Raw genomic sequence first — 21,611 nt, forward strand, 5'->3', positions numbered from 1 at the left:
AGGCCTTTGGTTTGCCTTGAACATTGTCACCAACCAACATTATCTTGGGTGTACTTTAACTCTTTCTGCCTTGGCAAGGTGCCATGTTTGTGTTTGTCTTCTGCAGTGCTGTTTCCAGCACCTGTACTAGTTTAGTGGACAGTGTAACGTTAGGAGTTATGTCACCACACAGGCACAGCTGGAACTATTATTATCTGTCAACCTTATGCTGACATGCAGAGGCTGCTTTTACACAGCTGACTTCTGACATTTTTTTCACAAATTAGTATTTTGACCAATCAGATCAGCTCTGAAAAATATCAGATGTGAAAAGATCTAATGTGATTGTTCAAAATACACATTTTGTGGAAAAAATATCAGAATTGGGTTGCATGTTTTAAACCAATGATGTATAAACCCTGGATTGCTGAGACTACCTACTATGTATTAGGTGGATTCAAAGCCTATCAGACATATTGGCTCTCCCCAGTAGGAGCAGTCCTCCATAGGATTTAATGGAATTGTATTTCAATTGAATGTTTCAAGTACAAAATTAAATGTATTTAAGTATTATTTTTGTAGTGGGGACAGTAACATTAGTAATCTAATAAAGACTTAAGGAAAATGTTTTTATTTGTATGTTGAACACACATAATATAATAAAGTATGCATTAAGTTGTCCGTAATAGAATACACATGTCAAAAACAAATGTAGACATTAATAAATTAATTTATATAGCTTCCAAAACATTTTTTTGCAATGGAGGAGGAGTACCAAGATGGCTTCACGGCTTCTTCAATACAGCGTACCGTGTCAGTTATCCAGAGTTTATACACATTGGTTTAAACGCAGCCAGAGTAACACACACACACAGGAGCATACATTTCATCAAATCCTGGGTGTCTAATGTGGCTTTGTCCCTTCATCTGCACTACTGCTAACATTGCCATTTTGCACTAGTCAATCCCGTTCTTTCAGAATTCAGATGGAGAAGATTTAACTTTAGTTCAATGCACGTCACGCCCATTTCCTCTAGACAGGTGGTTTTGTGCAGTGTGTTTTAGCCATGATTTTATTGCTACCTAGTGCTCAATGATGGAAACAGACTCGAACCTTCTCTTAATGTCTAGGTGTGATGATAGGAGATACTTTTGTATGTATAGCATATGTGGACACCCCTTCAAAATAGTGGATTTGGCTATTTCAGCCACACCCTTTGCTGATGTGTATAAAATAAAGCACACAGCAATCTCCATAGACAAACATTAGCAGTAGAATGGCTTTACTGAAGAGCTCAATGACTTTCAATGTGGCACTGTCATTGGATGCCACCTTTCCAACAAGTCAGTTCATCAACCTCCTGCCCTGCTAGAGCTGCCCGGTCAACTGTAAGTGCTGATATTGTGAAGTGGAAACTTCTAGGAGTAACAACGTCTCAGTCGCGAAGTGGTAGGACACACAAGCTCACAGAATGGGACTGCCTAGTAGTGAAGCGCATAAAAAAATAATCTGTCCTCTTTTGCAACACTCACTATGACTTCCAAACTGCCTCTGGAAGCAACATCAGCACAATAACTGTTCTTAAGGAGCTTCATGAAATTGGTTTCCATGGCCGAGCAGCCGTACACAAGCCTAAGACCACTATGCGCAATGCCAAGCGTCGGCTGGAGTGGCTTAAAGCTCACCACCATTGGACTCTGTAGCAGTGTAAATAGGTTCTCTGGAGTGATGGATCACGCTTCACCATCTGGCAGTCCTATGGACGAATCTGGGTTTGGCGGATGCCAGGAGAAAGTTACCTGCCCCAATCTATAGTGCCAACTGTAAAATTTGGTGGAGGAGGAATAATGGTTGCAGGCTGTTTTTTAATGGTTCGTGCTAGGCCCCTTAGTTCCAGTGAAGGGACATCTTAATGCTACAACATACAATGAAATTCCAGACGATTCTGTGCTTCCAACTTTGTGGTAAAATTTTGTGAAGGACCTTTCCTGTTTCAGCATGACAATGCCCCTGTGCACAAAGCGAGGTCCACGGAAATGGTTTCGGAAATGGTTTGTTGAGATCGGTGTGGAAGAACTTGACTGGCCTGCACAGAGCCCCGACCTCAACTCCATCAAACACCTTTGGGATGAATTGGCATGCCAACTGCGCGCCAGGCCTAATCGTCCAACATCAGTGCCCGACCTTACTAATGCTCTTGTGGCTGAATGGAAGCAATGTTCCAACATCTAGTGGAAAGCCTTCCCAGAAGATTGGAGGCTGTTATACCAACAAAGGGAGGACCAACTCCATGTTAATACCCATGATTTTTGGAATAAGATGTTCAACGAGAAGGTGTCCACATACGTTTGGTCATGTAATGTAGTTTGCTTCCAAGAACTTGTTTTACTCTATGTCTGGGCTTTAATGAATTCATTTTTCAGATGGGAGTTGTAGTTTAACTACACATAAGGGTAACGTTTTTTGCCTAGATAGAAACTCAGTCCCATGATTCTCTTGGCTACTACTGCAAGGACACGCCTACGCTAAATAAAACCATCGACGGTAATCCTTCATTACTAGAACTTGATGCGAGTACTCTCTGACTGTTAGCTAGCTAGTATTTGCACTGTTATAATCAGAACATGGACAACTCGGGGAAAGAGAAGGAAGCGATTCAGCTTATGGCTGACGCTGACAAGAAAGTGAAAACTTCTGGCTCGTTCTTGGGAGGCATGTTTGGGTAAGAACGCTGCAGCAGCAAGAACGATGTCAATAGGGCTAACGTTAGCTAGCGCATCATCAGTAAGCATGCTAATATCTTGCTAAATCAAACTCTCTGGGTATTATTTGTAGATGCCGTTAGAGGTTAATCATTGGCACCAGGCCATGTAGCTATATAATGCTATCAGATGTACATACCTCAGTCTAAGCATGCCGTAGTAAACACATTATAAAAATAACGAGCTAACGTTAGTAGCTAGCTACATCATCATGAAGTCTGAGTTTTAACCAGTTGGCTAGCTAGCAATACCATTGAGCCTTCTAATTAGCAAACTACCTATCTAAAACGACCTATCTAGTCAGCTAATCTAAGCCTTGAAATATGCAGACAACGGCACTGTGTAGAATTTAGGCAGTGGCTCTGATGTTAACTAGCTACCTATGCATCTTTTGGATGATTTGTGCACATCATATACATGTAGCTACTGACACTGTCTACCACAAACCAGATAAATTAATCCCTTTTCAAGTGTATGTAAACAACCTAGCAGCCGGTCACGACTCTTGGGCCTGTGCAATGAAAGCTAAAAACGGCTAAGGCCCAACATGCATGCATGCATACATTTTAATTGTTCTAATTGCATTTTTTAACGCCTACTCACAATAAATAAAATATAGGGTCATTTGATACAACACATCAATTCGGTCTTGTTTTTTCTCCAACCCTTTCTGAGTGTATATATCTATGAGTGTAATCGTATATGCCACCTTTGTGTGACATATTTATAAATGCATTTGCCAGTAATTTATTCCAATAGAGGAGTAGGACAGGAGTAGATGTCTGCCAATTCTAAGGCAACTGCAATGCAGGCCAGTCAGGTTAGTCTCTGGTGCATATAGCCAACCAGACTTGGGAGGATCCCCAATTTAATAGCCTGTCTGTACCGTACAATATTAGTGAACAGAAGAATACTGTTGTGTACATACACTAAGACTTACTGCATTCAGTTCCTGGAAGACATCCAATTGTCTTCTTAATTAAATGAAATGGCTCTCAAATGGGCACCCTAAGGGGGAAAGCAAAGCAATGTAATGGTAGAGGTCTAAATCTGACACATTTTACTCACACTCATTAGAGAAAAGCCTCCCTATATGTCTGGCCTCAGGGCACAGTCTTTCTACTGTACTATAATGGTGGAAAACCATTAACATGCTGTAATGACAATCGTATCAGTTTTAGGTATATCCATTTGGCATCAGTAATGCCTTGTTACTGTGTAGATTGTCAGGAGAGTGTTTAATTTGGTATGATCAATGACTGAATGTAATTTAACACTCTGTTTTTGACTGCAACTAGGCCATGTAGCTAGAGATGTAATCAACAGGAACAGCTGTCAAACTTGCAGCATACCAGATGTATAAGGATGTCTGGTATGCTGCATCAAATAAGGACCGACACAGGGTAGGGCGTAGCCGGACACAGGGTAGGGCGTAGCCGGACACAGGGTAGGGCGTAGCCGGACACAGGGTAGGGCGTAGCCGGACACAGGGTAGGGCGTAGCCGGACACAGGGTAGGGCGTAGCCGGACACAGGGTAGGGCGTAGCCGGACACAGGGTAGGGCGTAGCCGGACACAGGGTTGGGCGTAGCCGGACACAGGGTAGGGCGTAGCCGGACACAGGGTAGGGCGTAGCCGGACACAGGGTTGGGCGTAGCCGGACACAGGGTAGGGCGTAGCCGGACACAGGGTAGGGCGTAGCCGGACACAGGGTAGGGCGTAGCCGGACACAGGGTAGGGCGTAGCCGGACACAGGGTAGGGCGTAGCCGGACACAGGGTAGGGCGTAGCCGGACACAGGGTAGGGCGTAGCCGGACACAGGGTAGGGCGTAGCCGGACACAGGGTAGGGCGTAGCCGGACACAGGGTAGGGCGTAGCCGGACACAGGGTAGGGCGTAGCCGGACACAGGGTAGGGCGTAGCCGGACACAGGGTAGGGCGTAGCCGGACACAGGGTAGGGCGTAGCCGGACACAGGGTAGGGCGTAGCCTGCTTGATCTTGAGTCTACACACAACAGAGGAACACGGATGAAGCCTTTAAAAACACTGTTTTCTATGTAACCGTGTGGTTATTGGTCCCATGAGTTGCTAATCACCAGCTGTGTACAATGTGTTCTATCTATGTGAGTGATTGGGCAGGATTCAAGTCAGATTGGGGACATTGATTTTAGTAGGCGGGGACATTGATTTGAGTAGGCAGTGACACTGGGTAGCGTATCAGTGACCTGTGGTGTGGACAGTGATTTCAGTTTTGATCAGGCTAAGGAGAGTGTGAGATGGGACTATGACTCAGTGCATTGTTGCTTTAAGTCTAAGAAGTGACCCACAACATATCTACTCTACTCTCCACTCTATGCTCAGGGTGCCTGTATGATGAAGACAATGGCTGTGTTCAAGAGCATCAAAACCGTGGTGTATAATGGATAAATTGAGACTGGCTGACTGATCCACAAATAATATTGAATAGTTATTTATGATGCAAGGTGATTTGTAGATTAAAAGTCGTCGGCAATGTCGAACGCACCCAAGGATGTCATCCTGGTCAGAGCATCATTCGTCTACAGCTGGAGGAAACTCATAGGGAGTCAGGTCTGGTACTAGATCAGAGGGAAATCTATATCAGCACTGTCCAACATGGTCAGCTGACTGATGTCTTCACTCTATGCAGCATAAGAGCCTGGTCAATAGAAAGTGCTTGGTTGATGAAAGCACTGCACTGCATTTTCAGATATTTTCCACCACATTGTGTCGTGGTCTGTTAATCCTATGTATTTGTCTCTCTACAGCGGACCTCATAAAGTGGAGGAGGCGTGTGAAATGTACTGCAGAGCAGCCAACATGTTCAAGATGGCCAAGAACTGGAACGGTACACTTCTGTCACACTTCTGGCTGCGCTATTTCACACTAAACACGGTTGACCTTGATGGAATGATTTGCCCATTAGTTATTGTGTCAGAGCCGAGGTGTGTGTGCATCTTTGACGAAGGTTTTAATTCAAATTGAAATGTTATTTAAACACTGTCAGTTTAGGAAGACTCAGTTGTCCTTTTTCCAGTTGACTCTATAGATAGGCTAGATGTCTGTAATTTCCAGTAGCCTACACGCATGAAAGACCGTGGCAATGTGCTGCCCTCTGTGTGGCGGGAGGGAGTCATTACAACTGTAGTAGAGCAGCGCTATTCTTGGAGGGCCTCGAAGAACACTATTCTTGGAGGGCCCAATGAATTTGCTTCATGTTACTTTTGTGTGTCATTCTGTCTCTCCAGCTGCTGGTAATGCATTCTGCCAGGCCGCCCGGATCCACATGCAGCTCCAGAATAAACACGACTCGGCCACCAGCTTCATCGATGCAGGAAATGCCTTCAAAAAGTCTGACCCCAACGGTGAGACACACAACCAACCAATCAATCAATCAATGTGGTCAGCAAGCAGGGTAGCATGATAACATGCATACAGTACATGCAGAAAAAAGTCAAAATAATCAGTAATTAACATGCACCACACAATCAGTCACTTGACTGCAGTATTTCTCCCCAAACAGCCTGCTTTAACTTTAATTTTCTACTTGTGTCCCTTATGAAAGCAGCAAGAACATGTAGTGAATCTGTTGTTGGGTGTTCATTTCTCAGGGCTAATAGAAGTCAGTGGTATGAGTTAGTCAGATAGATCCACAGGCAGCAGTGGGAGTTGAGGCTCTAGAGCTGTAACTGGAGCAGACTGGGCTCTACAGAGAAGCAAGTCTACAGGGACAATTCCAGTCATTTCTTAGTGACGTGTGATATGTCCCCGTCTCTCTGGTAGTGTGTCAGAAATCAGGCCACCCAGTATAGGTTGTCTGTTTGTATCTGACGTGGGCCAATCATATAATCTGCCCCAGGGTTAGATCAGAGGAGATAGAGCCCTGCTATGTTGCAAACCAATTGTACTTGAGTACCATACAATAAATATCTATTGAATTGAATGGAGTAGAATTGAGAAGCTCTCCAGTGCTCCCTCTCCACCTTTGGTATGATTAATACTGTAGAGCTGTGGGGCTGGAGTCCCCACCCTGGGGTGGTTATTATTGAGGGTAGTTTTCCATGCTGTCTGACGAAGTGGATTTATTAATAAAACCCCGGCTGCTGCTCACCCACCAGCAGTGGTGGCGATGGAATTAAAGCCTACTGTAGCCTAGCATATATCCTCCTAGCTAGATTCAATACACAGCCAGATGCAAGGAGAAATTATGATTGAATGTTATGTAACCTTGAACTAACCCTGGAGTACAATTAATATTATATAAGATTTATGACATTTTCAGATGGTAACCTAAACCAGAGTATGTGTGCAGAATTGAGCGGTCGGAAGTCCTTTCTAACCGTTCCGCTGAAAAATGCTCCTCGCTCACAGGAAGGGAAAAAAACTGCCACTCCAAATTCTCTCCATTAACATTACAATGTAACCAACACCCATCAATTTGTGACTACTTAGACCTACCATTTGATTTTGAAGTATTGAAACCAAACTATATGATTTGAATGAAAAGTATTATTATAAACATGAAAAAGTGAATGTAAGAAGCCCTCATCATTTCAAATAGGCTACATGTCATATTAAACAGCATATAAACACTCTAAATAGGTCAGGAGCCAGACAGCCTAAAATTATTTAGGCTATATTATTCAAATTATTTCAAGTCTGTAGCCTACAAAGAAATACATTGTGAAGCATTTGCGAGTGTGACACACTAGGCTGGAAGGGACTCGGGGAAATTAAGCACTCGGCATTTAAACAGCATTTTATTGTATTAAATAATAGTCTATAAATTGTGCATATAGGCTGTGACTTGGAATTAAATACAAATTAAACAACAAATGCCTTATTAGGCTCAGTCTAGAAACACCATTTTGGCCAGTCTGTGGCTTCAGGCTCATGCGATGTTGTCTGGAGAGCAGGCCAGCAGCAGAGAATATCCTCTCCACACTTGCAGAGCCACTGGGTGTGCTAAACACCATTTTGCCAGGCTGGACAGGGATGCAGTTAAAAAAAAAATTCTATAGGTAGGTCTTTAGGCAAAATAACCCAATCAAAATAAAGTTCATTGAAAGAGGTAATATGCCAGGCCTATTGGGCCAAAATCAATGATGGTCTATTGTATAGATAATAGAACAAAAATGAATGAAACTTTTAAGAGATCTGATTCTTTTTGTTTCTATAAATATTTTGCTACAATGATACTTAGTTATCTGCCCACCTCGTTCCTTTCTGTTAGCATGAGCATGTAGTAAATACAACATGTTTTCAGGATATGTGTTTTCAGATTCCACAATGATTCTTTAGTGTGGACACTACATCACCACACTCCCTCTCTTGCTCTTGGTCCTCATGTTTGTAAGTCACCTTGATTTAGCACCTGTGTGTTTTATCAGTTTCTTTATGAAAATATTTAGCGAACTCCATGACAGTAGCTAAAGCAAGGGGCTATAGCAGCACATAAGTAGACTAGAAATGCATGCTGGGCAAGTGAGCACTACTGGAGCGAATTTGGAACGGGAGAGAAGGCCGACGCTCCAGCCTTTGGCAATCTTGCGCCATGCTCCAGTCAAATTGGGCACGCTCTGCACCTCGCTCTGCTCACATACTCTGACCTAAACTAAGAAAGGGAAATGGATGCTCAGACGTGACAAAATATTCGTAATGCAAATTAAAATATTGTGCTTTCACTTTTTTCCAGAACTCTCCTTTTGGATGTGAACATTTTGTCTGTTGTAATATGTATCTAACCTGCTCTCTGATACTTTCTCTACCAGTCTAACTCTGCCCTCTTCCTTTAATGCTGCCAATAGAGGCTATCAAGTGCTTAAACGCAGCCGTTGATATATACACAGACATGGTAAGACAGACGCTCAAGAAACGGGGACATGCTTGGCCAGAACCAGATAATGCATTGTCATCACAGATTATTTTCTGGTCAGGATTGATCCTTTTAGCCGTAGTTGTAAAAATTTTCTGATAATGCCGGTTCTCCTCTTTACTTCCAATGCTATTCTCTCACTAGCTCCCTGCCTATAGTGTAGCCTAGTCCACTTGAGGATGCTCCTCTCTCTCTGTTTCAAGAGGGTCATGTATTGTATCATTAGTATGGCGTGGACACTTGAGGTCTGAAGGCCATTTCAACTGAAACATTTGTATTGTGATGCAGGTTAAGTTAAAGGACTTGGCTATCTATCTGTATACTTACAGCTGTATTTATGACTGGAGTGACTCTTCTCCGTAACGTCATTTAGTGATGATTTCACGCCTCTGTCCACTTAGTAATGATCAGGACGCAGAGTATTTCCTTGTCTGGCCACATTAGTAAGGTAAAACTCCCGGCTCCAGTATTGATTCCTGTCCTGTGTTTTGCTCGTCCAGGGAAGGTTCACCATCGCAGCCAAACACCACATCACCATCGCAGAGATCTACGAGTCAGAACTGGTGGATATAGAGAAGGTACGTTTTAATGTTGTATATGGACTAATATAGTATATGGACTAATAAGGTGTTAATCTGTGTATAGCAAGAGTAAAATACATTATTTGGAATAGTTGACCAGTTTCATTTCCTTATTGGTGATAAAAAAAAATAAAAAAGTGTACATTTACAAATAAAATTCCTTTGCAATTTCTGGATTTTTACTCAAACTGTTATGGTTTCCCATTCCCCCTGGTCCTGCTCTAGGCCATCGCCCACTATGAGCAGGCAGCAGACTACTACAAAGGAGAGGAGTCCAACAGTTCTGCCAACAAGTGTCTGCTGAAGGTGGGGGCCTACGCCGCTCAGTTAGAACAATACGCCAAGGCCATCGAAATCTACGAACAGGTGTGTGTCCCACCTCTGCATGCAATCTTGTGTGTGCGCATGTGTGTCTGAACAGAAACTGATTTGTAAATTAGTGGTTTCCCAATTTAAATTGATGAACACAGTGAATCAACAATGTGTGTCTCTCTCCAGGTGGGATCCAGCACCATGGATAACCCCCTGCTGAAATACAGCGCCAAAGAGTACTTCTTCAAAGCTTCTCTGTGTCACTTCATCGTGGATGAACTCAATGCTAAGGTCAGTTAGCAATTAGCAGCATCATGTCCACTACACCAGAGGGTTCAGTGCTTTTCTCATTAGTAATCTGACTGCTCATTAATTTCTGCAGCTTGCTGTGGAGAAGTACGAGGAGATGTTCCCAGCTTTTTCAGACTCAAGAGAGTGCAAACTGTTGAAGGTAGGTCGGGTACTCCATCGAAAGCCTTCTATTTGTTAATTGTATCCCTTTTGTCAGGGATCATCAACTTGATTCAGCCGTGCGCAGCTCGTTTTTCTTAAACAGATGGCCAGGGGGTCAGATATTTGACTAAAACATCATTTCAAACCGTGCTTACATTAGTATATGGTCACATACAGGACCAGTCAAAAGTTTGGACACCTACTCATTCCAGGGTTCTTCTTTATTTTTACTATTGTCTACATTGTAGAATAAAAGAAGCCATCACAACTATGAAACAACACATATGCAATCATGTAGTAACCAAAAAAGTGTTAAACAAAATATATTTTATATTTGAGATTCTTCAAAGTAGCCAACCTTTGCCTTCATGACAGCTTTGCACACTTGACATTCTCTCAACCAGCTTCATGAGGTAGTCACCTGGAATGCATTTCAATTAACAGGTGTGCCTTATGTTAATTTATGGAATTTCTTTCCTTAATCCGTTTGAGCCAATCAGTTGTGTGTTGACAAGGTAGGGGTGGTATACAGAAGATAGCTGTGTTTGGGAAAAGACCAAGTCCATATTATGGCAAGAACAGCTAAAATAAGCAAAGCGAAACAATAGTCCATCATTACTTTGAGACATGAAGGTCAGTCAATATGCAAAATTAAGAACTTTGAAAGTTTCTTCATGTGCTTTTGCAAAAACGATCAAGTGCTATGATGAAACTGACTCTCATGAGGACCGTCACAGGAAAGGAAGACCCAGAGTTACCTCTGCTGCAGAGGATAGGTTCATTAGTTACCAACCTCAGAAATTGCAGCCCAAAAAAATGATTCAGAGTTCAAGTAACAGACATTTCAACATCAACTGTTCAGAGGAGACTGCATGAATCAGGCCCTTCATGGTTGAATTGCTGAAAAGAAACCACTACTAAAGGACACCAATAATAAGAAGAGACTTGCTTGGGCCAAGAAATACGAGTAATTGACATTAGACTGGTGGAAATCTGTCCTTTGGTCTGATGAGTCCAAATTTGAGATTTTTGTTTCCAACCGCCGTGTCTTGGTGAGACACAGAGTAGGTGAACGAATGATCTCCACGTGTGTGGTTCCCACCGTGAAGCATGGAGGAGGTGTGATGGTGTGGGGGTGCTTTGCTGGTGACACTGTCTTTGATTTATTTAGAATTCAAGGCACACTTAACCAGCATGGCTACCACAGCATTCTGCAGCAATACACCATCCCATCTGGTTTGCGCTTAGTGGGACTATCATTTGTTTTTCAACAGGACAATGACCCAACACCCCTCCAGGCTGTGTAAGGGCTATTTGACCAAGAAGGAGAGTGATGGAGTGCTGCATCAGATGACCTGGCATCCACAATCACCCAACCTCACGGCAATTGAGATGCTTTGCTATGAGTTGGATGGCAGAGTGAAGGAAAAGCAGCCAACAAGTGCTCAGCATATGTGGGAACTCCTTCAAGACTGTTGGAAAAACATTCCAGGTGAAGCTGGTTGAGAGAATGCCAAGTGTGTGCAAAACTGTCAAGGCAAAGGGTGGCTACTTTGAAGAATCTCAAATATAAAATATATTTTGATTTTACTTTTTTTTTTGGCTACTGCATAATTCCATGTGTTATTTCAGTTATTCTACAATGTAGAAAATAGTACAATTTCAAGACAAACCCTTGAATGAGTAGGTGTCCAAACTTTTGACTGGTATTGTATGCCTCAATATGCCTGGGAATACTTTGAAACAGATTTCTGATTTGCTGGTGTTATGACAGTCTTATGTCCAACAAGACATAAGAACTTGGGGGCCAAATACACTTACCTGTGGGCTTCCAGTTGAGGAGCACTGCATTATGGTGTTGGTCAGGGTAACTGATTGAAGTCACAGTATAATAGATCGCAATGCACTTGCATAATATGACGTATGTCATCCACTACCAATGTGTGCCTCTGATGCATGGCAGCCATTTTGTGGAAGCCACCTGACAACCTTAAATCACTGTTTTACAGAAACTCCTGGACGCTCATGAGGAACAGAACTGTGAAGCTTTCACTGAAGCAGTAAGTCTTCATTTTGGATTGATTCACCAGGCTAGCTCCTTTGTCGTTGCTTATAATTGAATTAGTGAAAGTCAGGTCTACAGTACATGTCTTTCATGATTAGTCATTCAATATGTAATTCTTTAATGGGGGGAGGATGGATTTCTTTATTTGAACAGGTTCTTAGACTTCATCTTATTCCCTCCCCTCAGATTAAAGAGTTTGATTCCATCTCTCGTCTGGACCAATGGCAGACTACCATGCTGCTGCGCATCAAGAAGACCATCCAGGGGGATGAGGGGGACCTGAAGTGAGACTACACCGGGGGAACATTTCACCACAGGGGCACACATCATGGCATGCCACCCCCTCTCCATTACCCCCCCCCCCCCCCCTTTACTCTCTCATCTCACATTGCACAAAAACAATGTTGAGGTTCTTATAGTTACAGTATGAGTTAGTTACAAGTTAACTTCAGCTGCAATGTGTAGGCCTATAGAGAATCTGTAGAAGAGTACGTGTACCCTGTTCATTCCGAATGTTATGTTGAATTCTATTATATGAAGTTATAAGTTGCTCTCGTATTAATATTGCCAAACCCTAGTTAGGATGTGGATCTACAGTCGTACCTCTTAATGGAGGATAGAGCCTGTACATTTCCTGTTTAGTGGTGAGTAACCTCAGTAGGGCAGAGGCATTCTACTAATGCATAAACACTGCATGATTTGTACAGTTGTAATTAATTACTCTATAGGTTTAGCACATGTGACTAATCTAGAAATGAGTATTTAAATATATTTAAAGATTACTTATGATGTTGTAAGCTTATTTCCATTCTTTCCTTGGCCTCCAACTTGAAAATGTCTTAAAGAGATTTAGAAAGGAAATGTCCATTACTTCCAATATCATAAACGGTTGTTGTAAACTAAAGAATTCTAGCCTGAGTGATGACAAAGAATTGTTTCATATCCAAAACAGCCAGGAAAAATGTCTTATTAATGATGACAATTGATAAACAAAGTTAAACAATCAAGACATGACCAGAGAGCATATGGGAAATAAAGTATCCAAAGTTGGCTTTATTTTTTCCCCCATATAATCTTATTCTGTATTATTCACGAGGGTGTTCTTTACAAATGTTTTGGTTTACCTGCCAATGTGACTAATTCTGCTCGTGTAAAAAAAGAAAGTATTTTTTTAATGCAGAGCAAACAGAGGAGAAAAAAAGCTAAGAATTGCCCTCTTGCCAGAGCAGTGTCACACTGAAATAACAGGCTGGAGTTTAGAAGTAACTCATGTTGGTGTATACTAGTGTGCCCTCCTGCTGGCAACTAGCAGAACTGCATGTCATTGTGTGTTTTACATTGTGCAACATTTCCTAGTAGTGATGAACTGAGCCCCCCTTGATGTTGGGGGGGGGGCAGTTAGCCTGCATATCAAGCTTCTTTCAGGTGGAATAGTCCCCTTTTTATTTGGTCTGTGAGAATGGACAGTAATAAAGACCTATCTATAATTCTCTGTTAAGGCTCAGTACTGATATTGCTTTTTGTCAAACAGAAAAAGGAAAACCCATCTGAAGACCTACACTCCACACAGTTTGAAAATGATATGTACAGTACCAGTCAAATTTTGGACACTACAATATTTTCTACATTGTAGAATAATAGTGAAGTCATCAAAACTATGAAATAACACATACAGAATCATGTAACAACCAAGAAAGTGTTAAACAAGTGAAAATATTTTATATTTGAAATTATTCAAAGTAGCCAGCCTTTGCCTCGACAGCTTTGCACACTTGGCATTCTCTCAACCAGCTTCATGAGGAATGCTTTTCCAATAGACTTGAAGGAGTTCCCACATATGCTGAGCTACTTTTCCTTCATTCTGCGGTCCAACTCACCCCAAACCATATCAATTGGGTTGAGGTCGGGTGATTGTGAAGGCCAGGTCATCTGATGCAGCACTTCATCAGTCTCCTTCTTCGTCAAATAGCCCTTACACAGCCTGGAGGTGTGTTGGATCATTGTCCTGTTGGAAAAACAAATGATAGTCACACTAAGCGCAAACCAGCTGGGATGGCATATCGCTGCAGAATGCTGTGGTAGCCATATTGGTTAAGTGTGCCCTGAATTCTAAATAAATCAGTGTCACCAGCAAAGCACCCCACACCATCACACATCCTCCTCCATGCTTCACGGTGGGAACTACACGTGCAGAGATCATCCCTTCACCTACTCTGCGTCTCACAAAGACACGGGTGTTGGAACCAAAAATCTCAAATTTGGACTCATCAGACCAATGGACAGATTTACACCAGTCTAATGTCCATTGCTCGTGTTTCTTGGCCCAAGCAAGTTTCTTATTATTATTGGTGTCCTTTAGTAGTGGTTTCTTTGCAGTAATTCAACCATGAAGGGGCGGCAGGTAGCCTAGTGGTTAGAGAGTTGGACAAGTAACTGAAATATTACAAGATCAAATCCCTGAGCTGACAAGGTAAAAATCTGTCGTTCTGCCCCTGAACAAGGCAGTTAACCCACTGTTCCTAGGCCATCATTGAAAATAAGAATTAGTTCTTAACTGACTTGTCTAGTTAAATAAAGGTAAAATAATAAATGAAGGCCTGATTCACCAGTCTCCTCTGAACAGTTGATGTTTGGGCTGCAATTTCTGAGGCTGGTAACTCTAATGAACTTATCCTCTGCAGCAGAAGTAACTCTGGGTCTTCCTTTCCTGTGACGGTCCTCATGAGAGCCAGTTTCATCATAGAGCTTGATGATTTTTGCGACTGCACTTGAAGAAACTTTCAAAGTTCTTGACATTTTCCGGATTGACAATCCATCATGTCTTAAAGTAATGATGGACAGTAGTTTCTCTTTGCTTATTTTAGCTGTTCTTGCCATAATATGGACTTGGTCTTTTACCAAATAGGGCTCTCTTCTGTATACCACCCCTACCTTGTCACAACACAACTGATTGGCTCAAACGCATTAAGAAAGAAATTCCACAAATGAACTTTTAACAAGGAACTCCTGTTATTTGAAATCCATTCCAGGTGACTACCTCATGAAGCTAGTTGAGAGAATTCAAAGAGTGTACGAAGCTGTCATCAAGGCCAAGGGTGGCTACTTTGAAGAATCTAAAATCTAAATATATTTTAATTTGTTTAACACTTTTTTGGTTACTACATGATTCCATATGTGTTATTTTATAGTTTTGATGTCTTCACTATTATTCTACAATGTATAAAATAGTAAAAATAAAGAAAAACCTTTGAATGAGTAGGTGTGTCCAAACTTTTGACTGGTACTGTATATTAATTTGATGAGGTGATCAACGTACCATGACAATTTTAGGAGGAAATGTAAACCGAACAAATGCATGCTGGAAACCATGAATGAAGCTTACTTAAACTGGGATTCAGTGAGATCGCGGGTTATAGGCATTGAAGCTTTTAAAGGCCATGTCCAATTGAGTCAACATATGCAGCGTTTACTATGAATGGGATCTCTGCAAACGTGGGAACATTGCCTTTAAAAGCCGCAATGCCTATAACCCACGATCAGATTGAATCCTGGCCTTAGTTTCAAAAAGACAACTCCACAACCCTTCGTCAACAGGGTCGAGGACAGACAAACTATGAATTCAGACCCAATAATTAGACAATAACCACTGTGTACAAAACATTAAGGACACCTTCATAATATCGAGTTGCACCCCCCCTTTTGCACTTAGAACAGCCTCAATTTGTCGTGCATGGACTCTACAAGGTGTCGAAAGCATTTGACAGGAATGCTGGCCGATGTTGATGCCAATGGTTCCCACAGTTTTGTCAAGTTAGCTGGATGTCCATTGGGTGTTGGACCATTCTTGATACAAACGGGAAACTGTTGAGCGTTAAAAACCCAGCAGCATTGCAGTTCTTGACACAAACTCATGTGCCTCGCACCTACTAACATACCCCGTTCAAAGGCACTTAAATATTTTTTCTTGCCAATTCACCTTCTGAATGGCACACACACACAATCCATGTCTCAATTGTCTCAAGGGTTAAAAATGCTTCTTTAACCTGTCTCCTCCCCTTCATCTACACTGATTGAAGTGGAATTAACAAGTGACATCAATAAGGGATCAAAGCTTTCATCTGGTCAGTCTATGTCAAGGAAAGAGCAGGTGTCCTTAATATTTTGTACACTCAGTTACATTCAATTACACATGACGACCTACACCACAGTATATTCAGTGGACACCTCCATGTCTTCCACAGTACCAATGTCCTCTGTTACACTGTGTTGTCCCTCAGTGGAGACTGTCTGTGTCTCAGTCTTCAGTTCTGACGTCTTCACTGTAACACACTCCTGCTCAGAGATAGGGGCACACTCTGCCTCCTCAGGATCCGCAATGGCCGTTATCTCTGAACCAGGCCCAGCTTCCGAACCTGGAGCCAGGACGGTTTGTGACACTGCAGTTTCCAGCACAGATGGGGTCAAAATAGTAGAGGTCTCTGAAACAGAAACTGGGGCAAACATGGCCCCTGAGACAGGGACAGGGACAGAGAGAGACACAGTCTGGACAGGGAGGGTACCGGAGGACGACGGGGAAACCGGGATGGAGTGAGACACAGTGACAGGGATAGAGGACACGGAGAAGGGGACAGAGACAGTGGATCCATCCAGAGAGATGACACCGGCCCCGTCTGTGGTGACAATGGGTAGGTGGGTCCCTGCCGGCATCTCTGTCTGGATGACCGTGAACCCACCCAGGGTGGTGTGGCTGACCAGGGTGATGGTCCCTGAGTCGCCCCAGTTGGCTGAAAGGGTGAAGGGCTCACCATGTACCAACATGGCCCCCTCCTGGAGTCTACCTCCAACTCCACCTCTCCAACCACTACATTTCAACCTTTACCTTCCTACCAGGGCATCTGGGTTTCTTAGTCTTTACCTCATGTTGTACTTCAGGACCACCAGGTAGTTCTTCCATAGAGTGTTTTGTTCATGAGTCTGTTGATTGAAGAGCACGTCTTTAGGCTTTTGCAGCACAGATTAATGTCTCCAAAATAACTTATTACACGTATAATAATTCTAGGTATTGTGTTAGTATGAAAACTAGAAGGTGTAGTAACATACCATGGTGTCTGTGTACAGTGGACTAGTGTAGTAACATACCATGGTGTCTGTGTACAGTGGACTAGCGTAGTAACATATGGTCTGTCTGTGTACAGTGGACTAGTGTAGTAACATATGGGCTGTCTGCGTACAGTGGACTAGTGTAGTAACATATGGTCTGTCTGTGTACAGTGGACTAGTGTAGTAACATATGGTCTGTCTGCGTACAGTGGACTAGTGTAGTAACATATGGGCTGTCTGCGTACAGTGGACTAGTGTAGTAACATATGGTCTGTCTGTGTACAGTGGACTAGTGTAGTAACATATGGTCTGTCTGTGTACAGTGGACTAGCATAGTAACATATGGTCTGTCTGTGTACAGTGGACTAGTGTAGTAACATATGGTCTGTCTGTGTACAGTGGACTAGTGTAGTAACATATGGTCTGTCTGTGTACAGTGGACTAGTGTAGTAACATATGGTCTGTCTGCGTACAGTGGACTAGCATAGTAACATATGGTCTGTCTGCGTACAGTGGACTAGTGTAGTAACATATGGTCTGTCTGTGTACAGTGGACTAGCATAGTAACATATGGTCTGTCTGCGTACAGTGGACTAGTGTAGTAACATATGGTCTGTCTGTGTACAGTGGACTAGCGTAGTAACATATGGTCTGTCTGCGTACAGTGGACTAGTGTAGTAACATATGGTCTGTCTGCGTACAGTGGACTAGTGTAGTAACATATGGTCTGTCTGTGTACAGTGGACTAGCGTAGTAACATATGGTCTGTCTGCGTACAGTGGACTAGTGTAGTAACATATGGTCTGTCTGTGTACAGTGGACTAGTGTAGTAACATATGGTCTGTCTGCGTACAGTGGACTAGTGTAGTAACATATGGTCTGTCTGTGTACAGTGGACTAGCGTAGTAACATATGGTCTGTCTGCGTACAGTGGACTAGCATAGTAACATATGGTCTGTCTGCGTACAGTGGACTAGTGTAGTAACATATGGTCTGTCTGTGTACAGTGGACTAGTGTAGTAACATTTGGTCTGTCTGCGTACAGTGGACTAGTGTAGTAACATATGGTCTGTCTGCGTACAGTGGACTAGTGTAGTAACATATGGTCTGTCTGTGTACAGTGGACTAGTGTAGTAACATATGGTCTGTCTGCGTACAGTGGACTAGTGTAGTAACATATGGTCTGTCTGCGTACAGTGGACTAGTGTAGTAACATATGGTCTGTCTGCGTACAGTGGACTAGTGTAGTAACATATGGTCTGTCTGCGTACAGTGGACTAGTGTAGTAACATATGGTCTGTCTGCGTACAGTGGACTAGTGTAGTAACATATGGTCTGTCTGCGTACAGTGGACTAGTGTAGTAACATATGGTCTGTCTGTGTACAGTGGACTAGTGTAGTAACATATGGTCTGTCTGTGTACAGTGGACTAGTGTAGTAACATATGGTCTGTCTGCGTACAGTGGACTAGTGTAGTAACATATGGTCTGTCTGTGTACAGTGGACTAGTGTAGTAACATATGGTCTGTCTGTGTACAGTGGACTAGTGTAGTAACATATGGTCTGTCTGCGTACAGTGGACTAGCGTAGTAACATATGGTCTGTCTGCGTACAGTGGACTAGTGTAGTAACATATGGTCTGTCTGCGTACAGTGGACTAGTGTAGTAACATATGGTCTGTCTGTGTACAGTGGACTAGTGTAGTAACATATGGTCTGTCTGTGTACAGTGGACTAGTGTAGTAACATATGGTCTGTCTGCGTACAGTGGACTAGTGTAGTAACATATGGTCTGTCTGCGTACAGTGGACTAGTGTAGTAACATATGGTCTGTCTGTGTACAGTGGACTAGCATAGTAACATATTGTCTGTCTGCGTACAGTGGACTTGTCCGTGAAGGCTTCTGAAGGACACATGTAAGGCTTCTTCCCTGTTTGAATCCTCTGGTGCCTCTGGAGGGCATTCAGCGGGGTGAACTGCTTATCACAATCTGTACAGTGGTACGGACGCTCACCTGAGACATACAGAGGTCAGACAGGGGTTAAAGGTCAGCAGTAATAAGTTACTATGAATGGAAGCACTCTGGGCGAAGGCCCGACCACAGAGTTCACACTTGTAAGGCCTGGAGCCCGTGTGGATTCTGGAGTGGTGTTTCAGGTATTCTTTAGAGGCAAAGCTTTTCCCACAGCTCTCACACATAAAAGGCTTCTCTCCTATAACACAAAACAACACAAATATGTAAAGGTTGTGTAGATAGGGTTCACAGATGCTGACACTGAAATGGACACAGAAATGGTATCAAAAGCCCAACCTAACATGTAGAGTATTGTGTCTCTGGGTAAGAGATGAACGTCTTACCTGTGTGGACCCTCTTGTGATAACACAACATGTGGTTCTGGCTGAACCTTGCATCACACTGGTCACAGGCGAAAGGCTTCTCTCCTGTGTGAGTCCTGTGGTGTATCTTGAGAGCTGAGCTCTGGGAAAACTTGGCTTCACAGTCAGTGCAGGAGTAGGGCTTGTCTCCTGTGTGTGTTCTCTCGTGTAGCGTCAACGCTGTCTTAGAGCTCAGCGACTTGTTACACACAAACAGGTGTGCCGCACACCGCCTCCCTCATGCACCTAGACGTAGAGAAGAGTAGATATTTATTGTCTCAACAAATGATTAGACTTGCAGCAAATAGAAACTGAAGAGGAAATACCATGTTCATATATTGTAGTGCATTTGGTGTAGCCATTTACAGCTCTAGTTAAAAGTAATGCACTAGGGGAACAGGACGTCAATCCAGAGAATTCTACATAAAAGTGCTACAAAAGCAATCCCAAATCCCCCGACTGAGACCGGTCCTAACCTTTCGTCGGAGGCGCGTCACGTCCTTCTTGCATTTGAACGTCTTGGTGCAGACCTCGCAGGGGTACAGTCTCTCGTCACTGTGGAAGTGTCTCTGATGGATCCTCAGGTTTCAACAGTTGGCAAAAGTCTGCTGGCAGGTGTCACAATGGTATGTCACCTCCCCCTGCACACCGTGGCTCGTCCTGGTGGTCATGGTAACAATGGAGGAGTGTAGTTATTAGAGATGTGATCAGAACAACAATGAAAATAGTTGAGATTTTAGGTTTTCTATCCCTTTTAAAAGTGCTCAAAGCACTTTACATTTTAAGGTACATTGGGCTCCCCTCATTTGCAAACCCAACAATCCATCCAACAAACGTGTAACTAATGTGTAATGTCCAACTCCACCTCCTTAAAGTGCTTCAGGTAGCTCTTATCATCGTGGAAGGTCTGTTGACACTTGCCACACTTGTTTTGGGTGTCAGCATGTCTGGATGATCTGTTGAGGGCACCTTCCTCACCCATCGCTTCCTTCCTGGAGAAGAAAAGTGAGTCATCAGGACAATCCTATGGTTTATCTCCTTCCATATCATCGACGTCTGTTGACCTCAGCCCCACCCCCTCTTTTTCAGGCAGCAGCTCTGGAAAGGCCTCTCCTGCCTCCTTTTGTGTAATAACAATAAACATCACAATCAATTGGATTTATACAGCACTTTTTCAAAATGCTTCACACACCTCAAAGCATGTCACCATAGCAACTACCTGTGTATTCTCAGTGTTCTCCTCTTGACCGGCTGTTTTGTTTACTCCGCCCCCCAGCACCCCCTCCTCTACATCATCCAAATCAGCCTCCATGTCTTGTGACATGGATGATTTAGCCCCGTGCAGACTCGAGCTGCCTTCATCGAGAACCGAGCTGCAAGCCTCCATAAGGCTTTTACACTCAAACAGTGTCGCCACTTCACAGATCACGCCAATGTTGTCTTCAGCAAACTTTTCATCCACCTCCAGTTTGCCAGTGTATATATATTCCAAGAACCTGGTGAAATCAGTGTTTCGGACGTTCCCCAGGAATAGTTTCTTAGGTGGGTCCGGGGCCAGTAGGATGTTCTTGAAGTAGCCGCTGGAGGCAGCTAGTACCACCTGATGAGCCTCAAACTCCTCCAGCTCACCATGGAAGGCCACCTGGACTGTGACATCACACAGGTGGCTGTGCAGTCTCAGCTGGTGAATTGACTGAAGCATGTCCTCATGGTGGGAGGCTGAGGAGAGCTGGACCACTTGGTCACTCATGTTTCATACTGTCAGTAGTGGAAAAAGTACCCAATTTTCATACTTGAGTAAAAGTAAAGATACCCAAGTAGAAATGACTCAAACAAAGTGAAAGTTACACTGTAAAATACTAAAAGTAAAACTCTAAAAGTGTTTGGTTTTAAATATGTTTTTTTATATTTTTATTTTATTTCATCTTTATTTAACCAGGTAGGCAAATTGAGAACACGTTCTCATTTACAATTGCGACCTGGCCAAGATAAAGCAAAGCAGTTCGACACATACAACAACACATGGTTACACATGGAGTAAAACAAACATACAGTCAATAATACAGTGAAAAATAAGTCTATATACAATGTG

The 21,611-nt window shown here is 43.0% G+C and overlaps 1 protein-coding gene and 1 pseudogene across 2 annotated transcripts; one reads left to right on the plus strand and one right to left on the minus strand.

Annotated features, from left to right (window-relative positions):
- Positions 1-2,459: 2,459 nt before the first annotated feature.
- Positions 2,460-13,536, plus strand: LOC139582706 (beta-soluble NSF attachment protein-like). Of its 2 annotated transcripts, XM_071412952.1 has the most exons (10): positions 2,460-2,702; positions 5,527-5,606; positions 6,007-6,123; positions 8,566-8,612; positions 9,134-9,211; positions 9,440-9,580; positions 9,713-9,817; positions 9,909-9,977; positions 11,989-12,039; positions 12,231-13,536. In XM_071412952.1, exons 1-10 carry the CDS (start codon positions 2,605-2,607, stop codon positions 12,330-12,332), a joined length of 888 nt encoding a protein of 295 aa, XP_071269053.1. In that variant the 5' UTR covers positions 2,460-2,604; the 3' UTR covers positions 12,333-13,536. The 2 variants fall into 2 exon arrangements, with proteins under 2 accessions (XP_071269053.1, XP_071269054.1); XM_071412953.1 differs by lacking the exon at positions 8,566-8,612 and having other exon boundaries at positions 2,527-2,702.
- Positions 13,071-21,269, minus strand: LOC139582276 (GDNF-inducible zinc finger protein 1-like; annotated as a pseudogene).
- Positions 21,270-21,611: the final 342 nt, after the last annotated feature.

The sequence above is a fragment of the Salvelinus alpinus genome, chromosome 8 (genome assembly GCF_045679555.1).
Source record: "Salvelinus alpinus chromosome 8, SLU_Salpinus.1, whole genome shotgun sequence".
NCBI classification, from domain to species: Eukaryota; Metazoa; Chordata; class Actinopteri; order Salmoniformes; family Salmonidae; genus Salvelinus; species Salvelinus alpinus.

Excerpts from the sequence above, each read along its gene's own strand:
- LOC139582706 (XM_071412952.1), top strand. The coding sequence starts at position 2,605 with ATGGACAACTCGGGGAAAGAGAAGGAAGCGATTCAGCTTATGGCTGAC. Across the intron at positions 8,613-9,133 it reads TTGATATATACACAGACATG|GGAAGGTTCACCATCGCAGC; the intron begins GTAAGACAGACG and ends TTGCTCGTCCAG. Across the intron at positions 9,978-11,988 it reads GAGAGTGCAAACTGTTGAAG|AAACTCCTGGACGCTCATGA; the intron begins GTAGGTCGGGTA and ends ACTGTTTTACAG.